This window comes from Podarcis vaucheri, assembly GCF_965113315.1.
Source record: "Podarcis vaucheri genome assembly, chromosome: 11".
Lineage (NCBI taxonomy): Eukaryota > Metazoa > Chordata > Lepidosauria > Squamata > Lacertidae > Podarcis > Podarcis vaucheri.
Window position 1 is genome coordinate 17,976,113 of NC_138749.1, and position 20,368 is coordinate 17,996,480.

The window sequence follows — 20,368 nt, forward strand, 5'->3', positions numbered from 1 at the left end:
CGGGTGTGAATCTGTAGACTGTGGTGGTATCTTTTCATCTGATTTCCCTCTACAAGAACACACTCCTTGGTTTCCTGTTTCGCTCTGTGCCCACTTGTCTCTGTGTTTATATTTTCCCCCCGCCTGTGGTTTGCCTTATCAAAGGCTTCTCTCTAAGAGCGAGGATATAAAATAGCAAGCAAAGCTGTTTCTCCGCCTTTGACTCTCTTTCACAGAAACAGGGGAGAGAAGAATGTGAAGTCAGGATGGCCGTTGCAAGCCCGGCGCTGTGTGCTTTCTTCTTCATTCTCTTTCCTGTCATTGCTGCTGAAAGTGGCCTGGAAGACTATTCAGGCTCTGGTGAGTCATCTCATGCTTTTCTCTAAAGCGCGGAATAATTCCGAAATTCAAAATTCAGAGGATGGCAGTGTTTCAGTTTCCATGTTGTGCTGGAAACTGTGAATTCGGTGGGTTCACCTTTAAATGTGGATGGGACTGGATTGCTTCTTCCATCCCTACTCTAGAAGGTTGTGTGTATGACTTCACTCTAGTATGCCATTCCTGCCCCACTTGGTGGCCCCCCTGCTCATTCTAATTGGTGGGGCCTGGACTTCCACCCCACTGGGAAGGAAAGGAATCCAGTCACCCAAAATGTAACCATTAACGAATTTTGTATCTTAAGCTGTAACTTATCCCAATAGTCAGTGCTATTTTTTTCTAGAAAAAGAGGTGTCGGAACTCACCGTGAACGCCTCCCTTGTTATCTTTATAATGCCAATGGTACCCACCTGAGAGGTGCCGGAACTGAGTTCCTGTGAGTTCCCATTGGGGGAAGCCCTGCCAATTGTATTTTTGGCTATGCCAAGCTGCCACAGAGTGGTCAGATTTGGGGCAAAACCCTATAATACCCAACAAATAGGGCACACAGTTTTTTCCCCTCCTTGACAGTATAATTTTCGGGGTGTTCACACACTGACATTCAGCAAATATACAATCTCAGCACAAAAGTCAAGTTGTGCTAATAAACATGGGTACTCTTTTACCCATACAGTGGTACATGTGTAGAGACATTTGTGTTCAGTGTAAACTGTGAACAAGCCTTCTGGTACTTGTTTTACCCTGGAGTTCTGCCAGAAAAGACCAGACTTCAGCACTTCATGAATAAGCATTCATAGAAAGCTCCAGCCTTCTAGCTGAAAAGCTGCCTAGTCAGACCAACCTTTCTAAAGAGCCAGGAACCTGCAGCCTCACAGGTTTAATTGGACTCAAGCTCCCATTAGCTCCAGCCAACATGGCCAAGGCTCAGGGGTGATAGGGCTCTGGAGGGCCACAGGAAAGAATTAGTGGCAGCCAAAATTCCCATGACTTTATTTAACCTCCTTGATAACCTGAATTCATGTCATCCTTGTTAAGACTGTTGTTGTTTAGTCGTTTAGTTGTGTCTGACTCTTTGTGACCCCATGGACCAGAGCACGCCAGGCACTTCTGTCTTCCACTGCCTCCCGCAGTTTGGTCAAACTCATGCTGGTAGCTTCGAGAACACTGTCCAACCATCTTGTCCTCTGTCGTCCCCTTCTCCTTGTGCCCTCTGTCTTTCCCAACATCAGGGTCTTTTCCAGGGAGTCTTCTTTTCTCATGAGGTGGCCAAAGTATTGGAGCCTCAGCTTCAGGATCTGTCCTTCCAGTGAGCACTCAGGGCTGATTTCCTTAAGAATGGATAGGTTTGATCTTTTTGCAGTCCATGGGACTCTCAAGAGTCTCCTCCAGCACCATAATTCAAAAGCATCAATTCTTCGGCAATCAGCCTTCTTGATGGTCCAGCTCTCACTTCCATGCATCACTACTGGGAAAACCATAGCTTTAACTATACGGACCTTTGTTGGCAAGGTGATGTCTCTGCTTTTTAACCAGGGGCAAATGAGTACAGATCTCCTTGTATCTATGACAGTTATATCAAAGGGCCCAACTAGATGTGGTATTTCCAAAAAGAATTGCTGTTACGATTATTTATTTATTTTGCAAGAAAATAGCTGGTGCAGGGGAGTCTGAGCTGGATTGGGTTTGGAAATGGAGGCTTAACTTGGGGATGGGGATCCTGTGGCTCACCAAATGTCATTGGACCCCAGCTGCCATTAGCCCCAGCTATAAACCCAACTGGAGGGACACAAGTTCCCCAACCCTACTTGAATCTCCTTCCCACCCACCTCCGCTGTCCCAATCCATCTTGGCCCCACACCAACTATTTGTTGTTTTACATCAGCAGCATAAGGGCAACTAAGTAGGTGGCAAACTCTAGGCCCAATTCAGATGGACATCATGTCCAGTTTGGCCCAAGGAGGTGCAGATGTTCTCATCCCTTGCTAAGGCTGTTGGTCCTGGTACAGCTTGGTCTGACACGCCAAATCCTCCTTTTCTTGTGTTTCATGCTATGCTGCAACTGGTGAGTTGCCCTTGATTTGCCATGAAGTGTACAAATGCACAAGCATTGCAGCTTGCTCCCAGGTCAGACTATAGGCTGATCTAGCCTGGTGTTGTGTGTACCAGCTATGGGTGGATGAATCTATCCCCTTTGATATTGCCCTGTTTCTAATTTTTCCTTTCTAAAAATGATTTCTCCACATTCCCGAAGAAATTTGTCAATTATTTGTCATTGTTGCTTTAAAAAAATAAAAATCCTCATGAAAATTCATCAGCATTTTTAGTGCTCCTGATGAACACATTTTCCTATGCAGTTTTGACACAACTTTGTGCAAGCAGGTTTTCCTAATACAGTGCATTTTAAAATAATATATGACCTGTATGCACATTTTTATCAAATATATGCATTTTAATGCTCACATTTTCTTACTACGTGCACTTTTGTCCATATTGGTTGAAGATCAGCTTTGAAAAATTCAAGGAAGTGAGACTTTTGAAGGATATTTGTGTTAAGTCCGAATTAAGTTATTTCTCATTCAAATGCAAAAAATAAATACGGTAAACTTTCTCTCCCATTCCCACTGGCTGCAGCTCTCAAGGGCCAGTGTGGTGTAGTGGTTAAGAGCAGTAGACTCGTAATCTGGTGAACCAGGTTCGCGTCTCCGCTCCTCCACATGCAGCTGCTGGGTGACCTTGGGCCAGTCGCACTTCTTTGAAGTCTCTCAGCCCCACTCACCTCACAGAGTGTTTGTTGTGGGGGAGGAAGAAGGGAAAGGAGATTGTTAGCCACTTTGAGACTCCTGAAGGGGAGTGAAAGGCGGGATATCAAATCCAAACTCTTCTTCAAGGGACCTCTCTGGCTGCGGCCTTACCTGCTTCCTTTTAACAAGCAATACCACTGTCATAACCTGGGACTTGTTTACTATGCTGCTTCAGCCAAAGTCCCACCTTCCTCTGAGGATCCCAGTCCCCTTCTGTATCTGGTCACCATAGCACCTATCCAGAGGTGGGGACCCTGTGGGAGCCAAAGTCCCATCAGACTACAGCTCTCTTCAGCCCTGAGAGCTTAGCCAATGGTCAGGGATGATGGGAAGTGTAGCCCAACCACATCTGAAGGGCCTCACGTTCTCCACCCCTTTCTCAAAGCTTTCAGATTAAATTAGAGTTAGGGAACCTAACACCTCTCACGCGTCTTTACCATGTGGTGCTGAACTTGTTAATGCTGTGAATTAAAAGATGATCAACAGTGCTGTGCAATCGTTCTAGGAAACATGCAAACGAAAGGTGTGATGCAAGGACAATGAGTCATTGAGAAAAGATCTGTTGTTGAAAGTTTCCTTGCTACTCTTGCCTCTTCTAGAGGGAATGCATTGACTAAGAGAGAAGTGGCCATGCGCCCCACATCCTACCCAAAGCTGGTGCCCTCCAGATGTTTTAGACTACAATTCCCATCATCCATAGCAATCTGCCATGCTGACTGGGGATGATGGGAATTGCAGCCCAGAACATCTGGAGGGCACGAAGGTAGGCTGTAACAGAGGATTGTCCTCTAGCTGAAGGACTGTCAGGGGATTTAGATTTACCAGTCCAAGTCTGGTTTGAACATAAAGAAGCATAAGAAGCAAGAACAGGAGGCACTTTGAAATTACCCCAAGGGGTGGCAAGCAGACAGTGGAAGCACCCAGTTTCCCCCACTAGGGTAAGATGTATTGTATTCCTTAGAATCTTCAGAAAGATTTGCTTTGAATGACAAAGACCCGGTATGGGTTTCCTCAAAAATGAGTTATGCCAGACAAATCTCATTTCTTTTATTGTTAGAGTTACAGGTTTGGTGGATCAGGGGAAGGCTGTGGGCATAATGTGCCTTGATTTCAGCACGGCTTTTGACAAAGTCCCCCATGATATCAATTATATTATTATTTTTTAAAACCAGTGTTTATACATACAAATTAGCACATGCAAATTAAATGCACATTAGTGCCTTGGCCCTTTTTTCTTTCTTCTTGGCAGTGCATAAGCAGCTATCCACACCACCTCCCAGCCTAGCCCCTTTCCAGCAAGCAAGCAGTAAAAATTGCATTTATGTACTTATTAAAATATGCATTTCCCACACTTTTTTTTAAAAAAAAGAGTACAAAAATTTAAGAAGAGATGCATGCCCCCTGCAATCTCAATGGATATTTCTCAGCTTCCCACCACCACCATCTATAAGAAGGTAAATACAATACTGCAGAAAGAGTGAATTGGGTAGACTTGTCTTTAAATGTGAACTGAGATGGATTTCATCCCCATCTCCAGCTGTGTGCCTAGGCTGGATGCTAACAACGCCCTGCCCTCCCGCCGCCCCATACCATGGAATTTGGCGGGGCTGGGAAGGGTTAAGCACAGATGCCGGCACACAAGATTTCATGTTACCTCAGCAAACGCTCAAGGCAAACATGTGATTCTGCCAAGATTCAGGTAATCTGGTCAGAGGGCAACCTTGGCCCCCTGCAATCTCAATGGATATTTCTCAGCTTCCCACCACCACCATCTATAAGAAGGTAAATACAAAATGGAACCATGGACCATCAGAGAATGCAAACAGAAGGGGGAGGGGGAGGGGGAGGCTGAACTCAAAAACTAAAATATTAACGGTATATTATCAGAGTGCATTCCTTAAGAAGTACTTACAACTTGTCAGACTGCAGTCCGCAGCATTACTTTTATAGTCTTCTCTCCTCAGGCACCTGTGCAGAAAGTGAAATGGACATGGACTTCACGTGTGTCGTTCGAATGCCAACGATCCAAACAAATATCTTGCTTTGCAACATCACGAAGACTGGGATGAACCTGAGTGAAGCTAATGCTCAGTTTACTCTGTAAGAAGCTTTCCAGTGCATTAAAATGTGATTACTTTTTTGTAATAATTCCTGAATCAAATTATCTTAATAGTTCAATGTTCCAGTGCCCCTTCTTAGAATTTCTTGATCTTGACAGTTTATCAAGAAGAATTAATCCAGTATTAGATGCTACTGCAAGGATGTGCAATAATATTCGCAGTAGTGTTGCCATACGTCTGGGAAATCCTGGACATGTCCTCTTTTTTGGGAGGGGGGGCATCATAACACTCCAGGGGGATTTTTACATTTTAAAAGAAATTTAAAGGCGTTGAGAAATATCCTCTAACACAGGGGTCAACAAACTTTTTCAGCAGGGGGCTAGTTTACTGTCCCTCAGACCTTGTGGGGGGCTGGACTATATTTTTTTTGGGGGGGGAATGAACGAATTCCTATGCCCCACAAATAACCCAGAGATGCACTTTAAATAAAAGCACATGTTCTACTCATGTAAAAACACACTGGTTCCGGGACCGTCCGCAGGCTGGATTTAGAAGGCAATTGGGCTAGATCCAGGCCCCGGGCCTTAGTTTGCCTACCCATGCTCTAACGCCACTGACAACCACCTAAACAAGAGATTCCCCAACACCACATCCAACACTGTGATGAAAGGATTGTGCTGAAATCCTCTCCTATTCTGTATATTTAGGACCATTAGGTTGATGGTCAGTTTCCAAAAACAGAGTCATAAATTGTTATGTTTTCATAGAATTTGAAAGCTTCAATTATTTCATTTCAGCTCTAATATCCTTCACAGGTATGGGGAAAAAACCTCCAGTTGCTTAATGGAGAGCCAGCTGCAAGGCAAATGTCCTTTCGAAAATGTTGAATTCTTTAATCCCGTGGAAGTTTGCTTGAGCGTGACGACGATACAGCAATGTGTGGAATGCCAGACCTTGAAAGCAAGCGATATCAGTGAGCTCCTTCCCAATGTTATCATGTGCATGATTTAGACTTGTTTGCAATTTCTATACCTAACAGTTACCTCTTCCAAGCCCACACTTGACCAGCGTGTTCACAAGAATATCAAGGGGGACTTTGTCAAAAGCTGTACTGAAATCAAGACACATTATGCCCACAGCATTCCCCTGATCCCTGATGCACATTGCCAATACATATAGCACAAATAAATACTCCATAGGCTTGTGACCAGTTGGGAGCTGTCACTTCCAACACTACTAGGCTTTGCCATATCTGAATGTAGTCCCACATAACCACTTGTTGCATGAACGTGACCAGAATTCTTTTTAGATTTCTATGTTCTCATTTACAGTTAAACCCGAAGCACCATTTGACTTAGGAATTATCTACGAAGAAGAGGCAGATGAGTATTTCGTTAATTTCTCAACTCCACACAATGGATGGTATCTTGGGGGACATCTAATGCATGAACTAGCATACCGGCAGCAAAACAAACACTGGACTGTGAGTAAGAATGTGTCATTTTAATTGACCATAAGTGTGCTCTTTCCATTTTCAGTTCTGTATGTGTCAAAAACAGATAATATTTGAGATCTGGCTTTTAGTTGAAAGCTACATGCAGTTAGATCCAGAAAAAGTTAGTTGCACTTTGTTCCCATTATAATGAACAAGATTGGAGTTAGTCATCATGGCTAATTTTTCAAATTGTTGTCAATGAATAAAAAAGTGGCTAAATTGCAATGCAATCCTCTGGCTCCAGCCGGGGAGGGCGGGGTACGAATAAATAGATAAATAAATGATGATGATGATGATGATGATGATTATGTATAACTGCTCAGGAGTAAGTCCTATTTAATTCAATGAACCTTAGCCCTGTGTGTTTATAGGATTGTGGGTGTGCTCTGGATGTAACCTGTGAAAAATTATATATCCACAGTGGAATAATTTATGTACAAAGTGGGCTCCTTAATTTAACACCATAGGTGAGGGAGTTGTAAACAGCTGGTAGCAATGGCTGAAATCAATTTGGAAAAATTATTTAGCATACACTAGGAGAAAACCAGTAAATGTATTTCAGCTTATGAGAGGTGTAAGCCTAACCCACAAATGATATTAAAGGAAAATCAGAAGTACTTTACAGTGGTACCTCGGGTTACATACGCTTCAGGTTACAGACTCCGCTAACTCAGAAATAGTGCTTCAGGTTAAGAACTTTGCTTCAGGATGAGAACAGAAATCGTGCTCCAGCAGCTGGAGGCCCCATTAGCTAAAGTGGTGCTTCAGGTTAAGAACAGTTTCAGGTTAAGAACGGACCTCCGGAACGAATTAAGTACTTACCCCAAGGTACCACTGTATACATAAATTAACTGTGGGAAAGGGAAAATACAAGGAACGGTGTAAGCAGGGTAGGGTGAGATTAGGATACAGTTATATGGAAGTGTGAAACAATTAAAGCATCAGGGAAAGAGGCTATTACATAGAAGGGCTACAGATGTGAAAATTGAAATCAACTACAATTTAACTATTGCTTAAGCATACACTGGACCACTTAAATCCCTCCAGTCAAGGCTTCTAAAGCTATGCCATTAAACACATTCACTGAACGTCAGAGCACTTATTTGTGACTGAGCAGCGCCAAGGCCTGGTTAGAACAAGCCTTGTGAAATTTGTATTCCAGGTCTGTCCCTCTGTTGGTTCTCAGACGGTAGACCTGCGCTCTATCTATGGATGGAGCTGGCATCCAAACAATGTCTTCTGATTCACCGCTGAAGCCCTGAATTCTTTCCCTGCCTCCCTTCAGGTCCTCTAGGCCTTCATTCGTTGCACTGCTGCTACAACCAACTTCACAGTCCTTTCCCTATTGCACTTCTCTAAAAAAACAAGATGTACAAGGCCACATTCCCTTCAATAATATGGGCAGAACAATACAGGGGTACTTTGCAGGGCTGGTGTAGCCCACACTTTCTCAGCCACTCTCTCACACAGGACGTGGGGTCAGCTCACATAACTACGGGGACCAAATCAAATTCTCTTCCATCCGTACCTATAATCTGGATTCCAATGGGCTGTTGTTCCCCCTGCCAGAAGTCTTCTCTTAGGCAGGAAGCTTTGAGGTAAATAAATGTTTCACTATGTGCAAAAGCTTGGAAACCTACTGGTTCTCAAAGCGATTTTTGTTTCCTGACTTTTTGATAAGCAAAAATTTATTCCCCCTTTTTAGTCCAGACCGACCGAATTCCTGACATTAAAATTTCTGGCAAAGGAATTTCAGCTGGGAACATATGAGATGAAAGCCCGGTCAAAGCCCAATGGCAAAGATTTCAAGGGCACGTGGAGTGAATGGAGCTCTTCGAAATCCTTCGAAACTGCAGCAAAAAGTAAGTACAGACTTTTGCTTCACTGCAAACCAAAGTGCATCACGTGTAAGTATCTCATTACAAATATATGCTAAATGTAACGACACATCCAGTAAAGGGCTTCATTGCCGTTCAGTTCGTAAAATTCTGATTGGAGTTTGAGACCGGGGGGGGGGAGCCTTGTTGCATAAATTATCACTGATCTCCACACCTCAGGGGCTTAGACAAATTCATATACAATAAAGCTATCGGTGGTCCTAGTAGCCGTGTTCTCCCACCCTCTGAATGTAGGCCCATAAGAACCCCCACCCCCACCCCCCTCATGGCCTTTCTGAGAAAGGAGAGATCTGCCAGGAGAACAAGGCTGGCATTTAGGGGCCTCTCGAATGTTTATTCAAGGTTGTAAAGAGATAAGGAGGCGTGGCGTGGTGGGGCCGGTGGGGCCATTGCAGGGAGGAGGGGGGCGATGCCCATGTAAGGAAATAGGAACTTACTATAACTTTCGATTTCCCAGAAATCAGGTGGTTTACAAGATATCAGGTGATATTGTATTCTGCAAATGTATAAAAAGCTGGCACGCTCAGAATTGAGTGTGCAGATTGCGAGCTTATTGCGCTGCACCTTTGCTATGCATACGCATTTCAAATAAACCCTGTTGTACCCTGCAAGGTCGTTTGCCACTTTGTGTGAATCTGTGCTCCGGGGACCCAATAGCAGATATGGAACAGGTCCAACATGAATACCAGTTGCTGAGCAACTTAAGCCGTGAGAACGCTGTTGTGCCCAGGTCTTGCTTGGAGTCTTCCCAGAAGGCTTCTCACTAGCATTAACTAGATGGGCTTTGTGTCGAAACTGGGAGGGCACTTCTTATTTATTTATTTATTTATTTATTTATTTATTTGCTTGCTTGCTTTCTTGCTTGCTTATTTATTATATTTTACATACTGCCCTTCACAGGAAGCAATAACAAACAAAACCAATAACCCCTACCCCAACAGTTTAAAAGGCCACAGATTGTTTAATTAGCCAAAGGCATGGGAAAAGAGGAACTTTTTTTTGGCCTGGCACCTTAAAAATGTGGTGGAGCTAATACAACATCCTCAGGCTGGCATCTGCACTGCACCAACCTCCCCAACGCCTTGATCCCCCATTCTGGTAAACAGGTCAGCAAGGCAAAATGGGACAGTCCTGAGTGTAGGTGGGTAGAGACACTGGCGGAGATTGACTAAGATTCCACCTAAACATTAGGAAGAACTTCCTGACAGTAAGAGCTGTTCGACAGTGGAATTTGCTGCCAAGGAGTGTGGTGGAGTCTCCTTCTTTGGAGGTCTTTAAGCAGAGGCTTGACAACCATATGTCAGGAGTGCTCTGATGGTGTTTCCTGCTTGGCAGGGGGTTGGACTCGATGGCCCTTGTGGTCTCTTCCAACTCTATCATTCTATGATTCTATGAGACAATGGTCTCCTTGTGGCTGATGGGACAGCTGGCCATGGGGTCCATTAGACTCCCTCAACAAAATGGCGGTCGCACTGGATCAAGACAAAAGGCTTTAAGCATTAGCACCTGGGCAAGAATGTGCCTGGTATGACTTTATTCTTGAATGCAGAAAGCCGGGGCAATTGAGTGTGACATGTCACACCACAATTCTCTCACAGTTTCTCCTCAGAGATGTGTAGCTCTAGGGGGCGTTTTTTTTGCGGGGAAATGGCATGGTTCCTGATCCCTCCTGCAGTTTCTATTTCAAAGGCAAAACCATTGGATAGGTGATGAAGTATTGAACATACGTCCAACATTCCTCAGAAAATAGGGACATTCTATTGTTAGGCCTGGGGCCTAGCAGAATCGTAGGGGCTGCAAGAGGCATCTAGTCCAAAGTCCTGCAATGCAGGTATATTTTGTCCAACTTGGGGCTCGAACCCACAACCCTGAGATTAAGAATCTCATGCTCTACCAAGAAACAGAGCAACAGGTCACAACGGAGGTCTTATTTCAGCCTAGATAAAGTGAGGTCCTGAGACAGGACATGAACAGGTTGGAGGTCTGGCACTGGACCAGGTATGGAGGTCAGCTGGGGAACTAGCTGGGAGGGAAAGACTTTATAGCACCTAATGTGATGTCAGCTGGCAGTACTTAAGCTGCGACTGTAGCTTAGAGAGTTCATTTGACCCTATGGGCCTAGCCTGGCTGCTGAGAGCTGGTGGCACAGGAAATAATGTTGCCTGCAATAAGTTCTGTTTCAAAACACACATCCTTGGCATACATGTTTAGTGTTATATACTAGGTATAACACTAGTCATCATCACCATCATCATCATCTATAAGCCTGTTTGGTGTTTGTTTCCTCAGATTATAATAGCAACATTAGAGAGGTGACTGCATCCATTTTATGCTTCTTTGCGCTCTTCGCTGTGATCGCTCTGATCCCAATACTTTGGAAAAACAGGTAATCCTAAACACTCTTCATCAAAAGAGTGGTCCTAAGAACACAATTCACTTCTGGAATTTCCTCCCATGCAAGCCTTAATGTTGTGAATGAGAACGTTGCAAAAAGCAGAAAAACATGGAGTCAATACAAACTAACGGCTGTTTCAGACATGAAGTTCATTGTAACTACAGTAACTGCAAACCCAGAAATGTAATGAGAGGTGCTTCTCAAAAGAGATGTGTTACCATAGGGAGCTGGTCTTGTGCACCGGCTCTCAATTCCTATACTAGTAAGGGTAAAGGTAAAGGGGACCCCTGACCATTAGGTCCAGCCGTGACCGACTCTGGGGTTGCGTGCTCATCTCGCTCTATAGGCCGAGGGAGCTGGCGTTTGTCCGCAGATAGCTTCCGGGTCATGTGGCCAGCATGACTAAGCCACTTCTGGCGAACCAGAGCAGCGCACAGAAATGCCATTTACCTTCCCGCCGGAGCGGTACCTATTTATCTACTTGCACTTTGACGTGCTTTTGAACTGCTAGGTTGGCAGGAGCAGGGACCGAACAACGGGAGCTCACCCCGTCGCAGGGATTTGAACCGCTGACCTTCTGATTGGCAAGTCCTAGGCTCTGTGGTTTAACCTATACTAGTACGGGTGGACAAATCACAGCAAGCAGTTGGGGGTTGGCATAGTTGACTGCTGGCCTGGACTGTTTTGTGTGGAAGAACTTCCACAGATGATCCAACCACTAACTGTGCAATGCACAAGGGGTTAAGGATATGGCATAACCAGGGTTTCACTGGTACAAGGGCGCCTACACTGGCAAAAATATCCCCAACTTTTAACCCAGGGGCTGTCTAATGAGCAGAACCCACCGCCAATCTGTCTGGTGCAACATCCCTAAAAGTGGCATGCCAGGATGAGTTTGCTCAAAATATATCTCCAGTGGATTGTAGACACTGGGTTTTCCATCCACATCTGAAAGTTTCATTGGTAGAATCCAGTATAGAATAAGATATTCAGTAAGAGGTTAGGCCTGCAATGTTCCTCACTGAGGAAAAGAGACTCTCCAATGGAGCTGCCCAAAAGATGTTCCCAGCAGGTTCTACTGCCACAGAATTTTATGGATTTAGAAAGCTGGGAACAACATTTCCATGGAGGGCTGTTGGTGTTCTTCATGGCTCATTCACAAGCAATGTTGTAAGGATGTTCGTCATCACTTCCATTATTGCGTTATCTCTTCTTTTTTCCAGAATAAAGCCTGCTGTGTGGCCCACCCTCCCTAACCACAAGAAAACTTTGGATAATCTCTGCCACAAACTAAGAAAGGTTGGTGCTTTTGCCTCTTCTTCTCATTGCAGGATAGTAGAAACTAGTACCATCAAGTCCTTAGCAGTTTTGTGTGGCAGGATGGGGGTAGGGGCGGATTTTCTCCCATTATCAGTTTTCTTCTTTGTAAAAATTGCCTTTTCTTTATTGGCTATATTTAAAAAAACCCAAAAAGATTCATATACCTCTTAATGGATGAAAGCTTTCAAACCATTTACATAAAACAATATAAAATATGGATGGGGGAAAAATCAAACTTTAAAAACAAGTAGATCCGAAGTATATCAAAACGTAGATAATATTTGCAGTTTTAAAACTGATATGTATAATAAAACTACATGTCTGGGTAGGCTTCCTGTCAGCTGTGGTGGAAGTGCAGTGGCAGAAGTGCAAGATTAGTTCAACCACTGCACTCTCTGGTCTCTCCACTGCCTCCCTCTTCCAATAAGCACTGTATTGGGGCTGATTGGAGTCCAGGCATATTAAGCAAATTAGGATTAAAAGATGTGTGTATTTGGAGAAACGCATACTGACGTGCTGACGAATTTTCATAAGGGTTGGTTTTTGTTGTTGTTGTTGTTGCAAACTGATGCAGAAATGTAAGAATGAGAAAATGAAAGACAGCACAATCAACAGACTTGCCTTTCCCCAGCCACAGCAATGACACCCTTATTCTGATTCCATAAAGGAGAGCTCTTAGGGCTACGAAAGTGTCTCACAAACCTTTACTTTCCAATGGAGGAGGTTTCATGTGGTTTCTCAGGCTGTGGTACTTCCCACATAGGAAATTTACCGCCTGCGAAGCTCTTTCACCCTGAACTGGGTGGATGGTCTTCTTCGTCACTCTCTCCCAGCCCTCATTTCCTATCCATAAAATGTGGGAAACAGAAAATGAATAATGGCTTGTTCATTTTGAGGATGAACTAGAGGAGGGCCCAGAACCGCTCAGCACTTGGGAAGTTCTCTCAGTAGAAACGATTATTGTTTATTTCAACTGTTTAAGTGGAATGCATGCGGAAAGCTCAAAGTGTAGTCTCGTTTACCCTGAGCAGTAAATCTGCCAAGAGGGCCAGTGTTACGATCTCTGAACAGGCTGGGAGGACACAGCTTGCCTGAGGCGGCCCATCAGTGCCGGATTTACGTATAAGCTAAACAAGCTATAGCTTAGGGCCCCACTCTCTTGGGAGCCCCCAAACAAATTTAAAGGGGGAAAAACTGGATGCACATTTCCAAAATACAAGATGGAAAACAAATAAAATAAAACCTGCATACAGCAACAATGTTTTGTTTTGTTTTGTGTTGTGTTGTGTAGGCTCCTATTTGTTATGTACAAATGGCTTTAGATACCTATTAGGTCCAACAAAATGAACTGGACTCCTTGGCAGGTTTTGAATAAACATACACAAATTTATTATTGGTAACATATAGATAGATAAATTAAGGATCTTTACAATTTTATAATATGCAGAGAATATGCAGAGAAAAAACAGAGAGAGGAGCTGAGGGAAGTCTGGGGGGAGGGGGGTTTCTTTTATGGAGGGGGTGGGTTAAATGGGGGGAAATGAGGATGACATGTTTTTGATAAATTGTTATGTTGAAATTCCTAACAAATATATATATATATATTTTAAAAAGATACCTATTAGGTCCATAAATTACCATATAGCATATATTCAACACAAAAAACAGCGACAAATTGTTGTTGACAAAGGACAACGGGACATATAAAGGGCCCCATTACCTTCAGTAGCTGAGGGCCTCATCAAGCCTAATCCGGCCCTACTGTCCATAGAGGCCTACTCATCCCGTAGACTCAGAAGGCAGAATGCTGAGGTGGTAGAATGACCTGCTCCAATAATAATAATAATAATAATAATAATAATAATAATAATAATAATAATAATAATAATAATTTATTTATACCCCGCCCATCTGGCTGGGCTTCCCCGGCCACTCTGGGTGGCTTCCAAAAGAATATTAAAATACTATAATGCATCAAACATTAAAAGCTTCCCGAAACAGGGCTGCCTTCAGATGTCTTCTAAAAGCCTGGTAGTTGTTGTTCTCTTTGACATCTGGTGGGAGGGTGTTCCACAGGGAAGGCGCCACTACCGAGAAGGCCCTCAAGTTAAAAACTCCCAACAAAGTTAAAAACTCCCAACAAAGTTAAAAACTCCCAACAAATTATAAATCCATACAGCAGTCAAAGCCCACTGTGCCATGAGATGTTAGTTTCCATTTGCACACAGTTTCGTTTTGCTTTCACATCTGGAAGTAGCATTCTCCACCTGTAGTCTGAAGTGGTGCAGTCCATTCTCTCTCTTTTTCATATTAATTTTTATTAGATTTTTCAAAGGTTTTAACAAATTTACATCCCAAAAAACTATAACAGTCACTTATATTTTTCTTTTTGACTTCCCACCCCTCCCCTGTCACACGAAATATCCCCGTATCCCGGTAGAATTCTGAAGTAAGCTTCTTCAGTCCCGAGAGTTTGGAATACGTCCCCATCCATAAGGTGGATAGCATTCGGGCCAAGTCAGAACGTTTTCTGCTTGCCTGGGATTTTGATGTTCCAGAAAAGATGGGGAAAGGACTGGAACAAAAGAACCTGGTTCATATCAACCATGGGTGGCTGAAACTGCCTCTGGCATATGAAGGAATGTGGCCGGCTGAGACACTGGATAAGCATGTGGACAGAAGACTCCTCGCTCCTGAGGATGACACATTAATCAATGCCAACCCATACGAGAAAAGTGGTATTGGAGACCAAGATGGCGGTATTGGAGACCAAGATGCTCTCCTCAACCATGCCAGTTCTTCTACGCATCCCGCTGCTATCCTGCCTGGACCTGAGTCTGATAACTGTCTTCAAGCTTACGCAGATGTAACAGTTCCAAATAAAGAAGAGGCCTATGTCACAATGGCGAGTTTTTTCGAAAACAAGGGGAATTTTCAAAACTAGCAGTTCTGGCACGTGGCATGATTGGGCTCTCCAAGTATCATTTTTGGGCATTGACCAGATCAGTGAGAAGATTACACCAGTCTTGAAGTTAACCACTAGCCTGGTAACCATAGGTGACTCGGAATTCCATGCAGGCGAGTGCTCCCTGCATGGAAACCTTGGGGGTTGCTCGAGGAAATAAGTCTTGTCCTCAGGGTCCAGCTTCTGTCAGCCATCAGCAAGCGACTTTTCACAGAATCATAGAATTGCAGAGTTGGAATTGCATGGGTCATCTAATCCAACCCCCTGCAATGCAGGAATCCTGCCCGCAGCCATCCCTGGGTGGGCTTGAACCTTTTTCCAGGCTCGTAACTTTTGTGGACTCGTTTGCAAGGCTGAATTACATGACCTGGTTTTCCATGCTGGCATCTCTTGCCCTGCCCTGGCTCTGAAGTTTGCTGCTCAGCTTTGTCATTGACGTGGGTCAGGGACAGGTTCTGGTTTTCTCACCATTGTAGCAACACTGGGAAGCTGCACCAGCAGAACCACCGCCTGCTTCAAAGCTCTTGAATGGAAAAGTACTCTAGGTCAGGTGGGATCTGAAAAACCTGTATTTTAGCCTAGCCTCCAGTCTTAGGCAGCAGTGCTTCCAAATACCAGGAGGGGAAAGTGTTATTGTGCTCAAGTTATGCTTGCAGGTTTCCCCCAGGCACTTGGTTGGCTCATCAGAACAGGATATTGGATTCAGTGGGCCACAGGGCCTGATCCAGCAGGTCTTCTTGTGTTCTTATGTCTGCATTTAGCTATTTCCCTAAGGTCAAGTTGCCTGTTGCTGTAAACACGAGTCACTGAAAATATTTTCTTCTGAGCAATGCAGTAAAAATGCTCTACAATAGTGCTTTGTCAGTTTTTTTCAATGGAGACTTGCCAGAATAAGGGCTGCATTCTAAAATCATTGATGTGTACAAAACACTGCAATGTTTGCAGAGATTTCATTAAACCCAGACAAGTTTGCACCTCCAGAATACTGGATTGCACCGCTTTGGAGTTTTTAGGACACCCATTGGCTGTATCCACCCCCTCAATTGACTTTTGTGGAGAAACAGCTGAAAAGTTGCACAAGAGCACGTTCGTCGAAATGGGGTTTCTGTGGGAGAGGCTGCCAATGATTTGTACACACTTGGGGGGGGGGGTTAGCCTTGCTGCAAAAATCCAGTTCTCCAGTAATCCTGAAAAGAGTGGCTGACAGTAGAAATATTGTTGATCTTTTAACAGCTCTATTCCAAATCGGTCTGGCACATGTCATGCTGTTGAATTGTGTAGGATTTTTTTTATTATTGCAAAGGTGGTTCCTGGCTGATCAACATAGCTCTGATAGATGGATCTGCCCTTTATTAATTTGTCTAATCCTCTTAAGAAGACAAGAACAGCCCTGATGGATCCGGCCAGTGGCCCATCTAGTTCATCATGTTGTTCTCATAGTGGCCAAACGGGTGCCTGCAAGCAGAGCCTAAGCGCAACAGTTCTTAGTGGTTGGCATCGCAACTTCGGCAATGAATTCCATGTATGAATTGTGTGTTGTGTGAATAACTCTTGGTTACATATGTTACTTCACTGGTGCATTTTATATGTACCGGTTGATACAGCTATCAATTCATTGCCTGCTACTGTAGCAACAGTTAAAACTTGAATTCTGTCATGAATTGCTGCTTAATTTCTCACAAGGCCAAGGATCCTGGAGGCTGACAGTGCAATCCAGTGTGTATCTGCTCAGCCACATTCCAATCATTTGCTGTTTACTGATGATATGTTTTTGCTGCTGAAGATTTTGCTGAAAATGTATTGGGTTGGATATAAAGATTACTGTGTGGTTTTTATTGCAGCGTATTGATATTCTTTCTGATTTTATGGGCCAGAAGGGACACATTCAGCTTCTAATATATATGTGTGTGTGTTTGTGTGTGTATATAAACATAAACACACAGACGCACCCGGACGTATACAGATATGCTAGAATGTATATGTGCTCATCTTTCTACTGGTGAAAAAGGTCTCAGGCATTTGAAAATGTTTTACATTATTTTTTTATGTATGTTTGAAAATGAAAATGAAGTAAACTCTTGGCATCAGTGTTACCCAGTGAATGCAGTTTTAATTCATATGCACTTGACATTACTAAGGAGTACCAGAAGCGATTTTTCTCTCTCTCCTCCCTGCCTCACTGAAAGGCAATGAATCATCCTACCAACAGCCCGTTTAATTGTTTTGCTGACATATTGGACCATAAAAATCTGTATAAATCCAGGGACTTTGGAAGCAAGGGATTTCTGAGCCAAAGCAGATTCCATATGCAAAAGGAGAAATGGCAGCTAAAAACCAAAAGATGCACTCTGGCAAGGATTTCATCACTCGTCTTTTTTACTTCAGCTGCCCATCTTCTTGGGGGGAAACTAATTGTGGCTTCAGCAATCAGAGTGGGTTGCATTTCAACACTGGCTTTGCTTTAGCAGAAAGTACTTCTGCTTGCAAGGGATGCGGGTGGCACTGTGGGTTAAACCACAGAGCCTAGGACTTGCTGATCATTAGGTCAGCGGTTCGAACCCCCGTGATGGGGGACCCTTTGTTCGGTCCCTGCTCCTGCCAATTTAACAGTTTGAAAGCACATAAAAGTGCAAGTAGATAAATAGGTACCACTGCGGTGGGAAGGTAAACGGTGTTTCCATGCACTGCTCTGGTTCACCAGAAGTGGTTTAGTCATGCTAACCACATGACCCGGAAGCTGTACGCCGGCTCCTTCAGCCAGTAAAGCGAGATGAGCGCCGCAATCCCAGAGTCGGCCACGACTGGACCTAATGGTCAGGGGTCCCTTTACCTTTACCTACTTCTGCTTGCACAAGTCAAAGCACCCCATTTTTACTGTTCTGCCCTCCACTCACCTACCACAAACCTGTGCATCAGTCTCCATGCTGACAAGTGGGTCCCCCACAATCCTCAGGAACAGCTTTTCAGTGGAAAGGGAAATTAAGTGGGTATGAGGGATCAACAAAATTCAGGTGCCCGGCCTTGTTCATGCACAAAGTCAGGAGTGGGGAACCGCAAATGCAGCCCTCCAAGCTTTTCTATCTGGCCCTCACATTCTCCCCAGGCCTCACACCCCTCTCCTCAGACCAGACCCCTCACTGAGCTTGCTTCCAACCCCAGGTGTTTTTTGCCTGGATGAAAATGTCCTCCAGCTCTGATAACGCCTCTTGTTTGTCTAACTAGAGCAGGGGTCAGAAACCTTTTTCAGCCGTGGGCCGGTCCACTGTCCCTCAGACCTTGGGGGGGGGCCGGACTATATTTTTTTGGGGGGGGAATGAACAAATTCCTATGCCCCACAAATAACCCAGAGATACATTTTAAATAAAAGCACACATTCTACTCTTGTAAAAACACACTGATTCCTGGACCATCTGCGGGCCAGATTGAGAAGGCGAATGGGCCACATCCGGCCCCCGGGCCTTAGGTTGCCTACCCCTGGACTAGAGGATATAGAGGGTTGTGTGAATGTGTGTGCAGACTCTAGCCTGCTGCATACAAAGGTAACTTCTTCACTTGTTGCTCCACCCACTTTTGCCTCTGGCTCCACCCACCACTGCCATGTGGCCCCTCTGGAAGGTTGGCCAGAAGGGAGTGTGGCCCTGGGGAGTGTGAAAAAGCTTCCTTGCCCCTGCGCTAAGGCAAAACCATCATTGGATGCAACCCAGCATTCCCAACCTTGTGTTTGCTGAATAATGTACAGGGAGGAATTTCAGGTGTGATGCTTCCCCACCCACCACTTTTCTTCCTGCAACCCCTCCCCAGATATTGCTTCCCCCTCTTATTACTGATCTCAGAGCCTGACTGAGGGGGTAGTAATGAGGCTAGGAAACTGGGGGCAAGGAAAGGAGTTGAGGAAAAGCAGCAGGTGGAGGAAGGGCTTATCATCCCTGACTCAAGCAGTACTTCTGTCCTCCTGACCCCTGTTCACATTTGTTACATTAGGAATCCCTGTTTGCTGAAACGAAAAGCACAGTTCCTCAGTGAGATCAGTCTTCCCAAAATAATAGGCGCGGTGATAATTTTGGCTATTGCTTCTTCTAATTCCCTCCTAGGAATGGTTACTGCTCTGAATACAGCAGCACTGTCCTGTATATGATGAGGCTTAGGAGATGTTTACAATGACAACAGCAGCAGCAGCAGCACTTTGCATTACAATTACAATAACAACATCAGATTTTCCAAGCGTTTTTCATCATCACAATGAAGTAGACATCTGTGTCTATTGAAGCGCTGACACCTGCGTAATAGTTCATAAATTCTTCTGGTGTAACCTAAAGTAGAGGAATTGTAAAGGGGGAAAAATTAATATCTTCATTTGTCTCGCCTTGTCTTACCACAGACAAGAAATCAAGAAGGAAATTGTTCCACGTGGAATATGTATTGCTGCCTTTCCCTCCAGATGTTTTGGACTATAACTCCCATCATCCCTCACCACTGAGTCCTCCTGTCTGGAACCAATGGAGGTTGTATTCCAACTACATCTAGAAGGCATCCGGTTTTCAGAAGGAACCTTATCAGAAAGGGGGAAATGCGGAGTCCATGACAGCAGAAAATAAAAAGCTAAACATGAGATGGGAATTCCCATTATGGAGTCCTTCTTTCCCTTTCCCTACAGGAAAGAACACCTCATGAGGGTCATCCAGCTATTATTTGCAATGGAAGGCCTTATTAGTAAAAGGCACATTGAGCAAGCAGATGCGTTGATCCTCCTTAGAGTCCCAGGGCACTGGAACATAGAAAACAGTTGTTGAAGGATAATGGTAAAAAAAAAGTGGGATGTAAAAGCCATAGGAATTTTGCATGTTAAGGCGTACAAACACAAAGGTTGCCTCCTCCACACCTGCTCACTGGTCAAACCCCCATGGAGTCCACATATCCCGTTCCCCACCCATCCAACTAATGTTTATGAAAGAGCAAGGGCATAAGAAGAGCTTGCTGGATCAGGCCTATCTAGTCCAGCATCCTGTTCTTACGGTGGACAGCCAGGTGCCTGTGAGAAACCTGCACGCAGGACCAGGAAGCAATAGCTTCCTCCTGT

General features: G+C 44.3%; 2 protein-coding genes across 3 annotated transcripts in view; one reads left to right on the forward strand and one right to left on the reverse strand.

Moving 5' to 3' along the window:
• Positions 1-17,384, forward strand: IL7R (interleukin 7 receptor). 2 transcript variants are annotated; one of them, XM_082242080.1, is made up of 8 exons: positions 1-339; positions 5,123-5,258; positions 6,034-6,191; positions 6,550-6,701; positions 8,419-8,575; positions 10,901-10,997; positions 12,230-12,305; positions 14,767-17,384. In XM_082242080.1, the coding sequence occupies exons 1-8, from the start codon at positions 246-248 to the stop codon at positions 15,268-15,270; spliced, it is 1,374 nt and encodes a 457-aa protein (XP_082098206.1). In that variant the 5' UTR covers positions 1-245; the 3' UTR covers positions 15,271-17,384. The 2 variants fall into 2 exon arrangements, with proteins under 2 accessions (XP_082098206.1, XP_082098207.1); XM_082242081.1 differs by lacking the exon at positions 1-339 and having other exon boundaries at positions 5,183-5,285.
• CAPSL (calcyphosine like) overlaps positions 17,382-20,368 on the reverse strand; it is a 12,519-nt gene continuing 9,532 nt past the window's right edge. The window contains exon 5 of the mRNA XM_082242291.1: positions 17,382-19,601. Within this exon, the coding sequence (XP_082098417.1) occupies positions 19,500-19,601 (102 nt within the window). The 3' untranslated portion in view covers positions 17,382-19,499. The remainder of the gene's footprint in view (positions 19,602-20,368) is intronic.

Bases quoted from the DNA above. Each gene is read 5' to 3' on its own strand.
- IL7R (XM_082242080.1), top strand. From the start codon at position 246: ATGGCCGTTGCAAGCCCGGCGCTGTGTGCTTTCTTCTTCATTCTCTTT. The intron at 340-5,122 runs GTGAGTCATCTC...TTCTCTCCTCAG, and splicing joins GGAAGACTATTCAGGCTCTG to GCACCTGTGCAGAAAGTGAA. The intron at 12,306-14,766 runs GTTGGTGCTTTT...GTATCCCGGTAG, and splicing joins TCTGCCACAAACTAAGAAAG to AATTCTGAAGTAAGCTTCTT.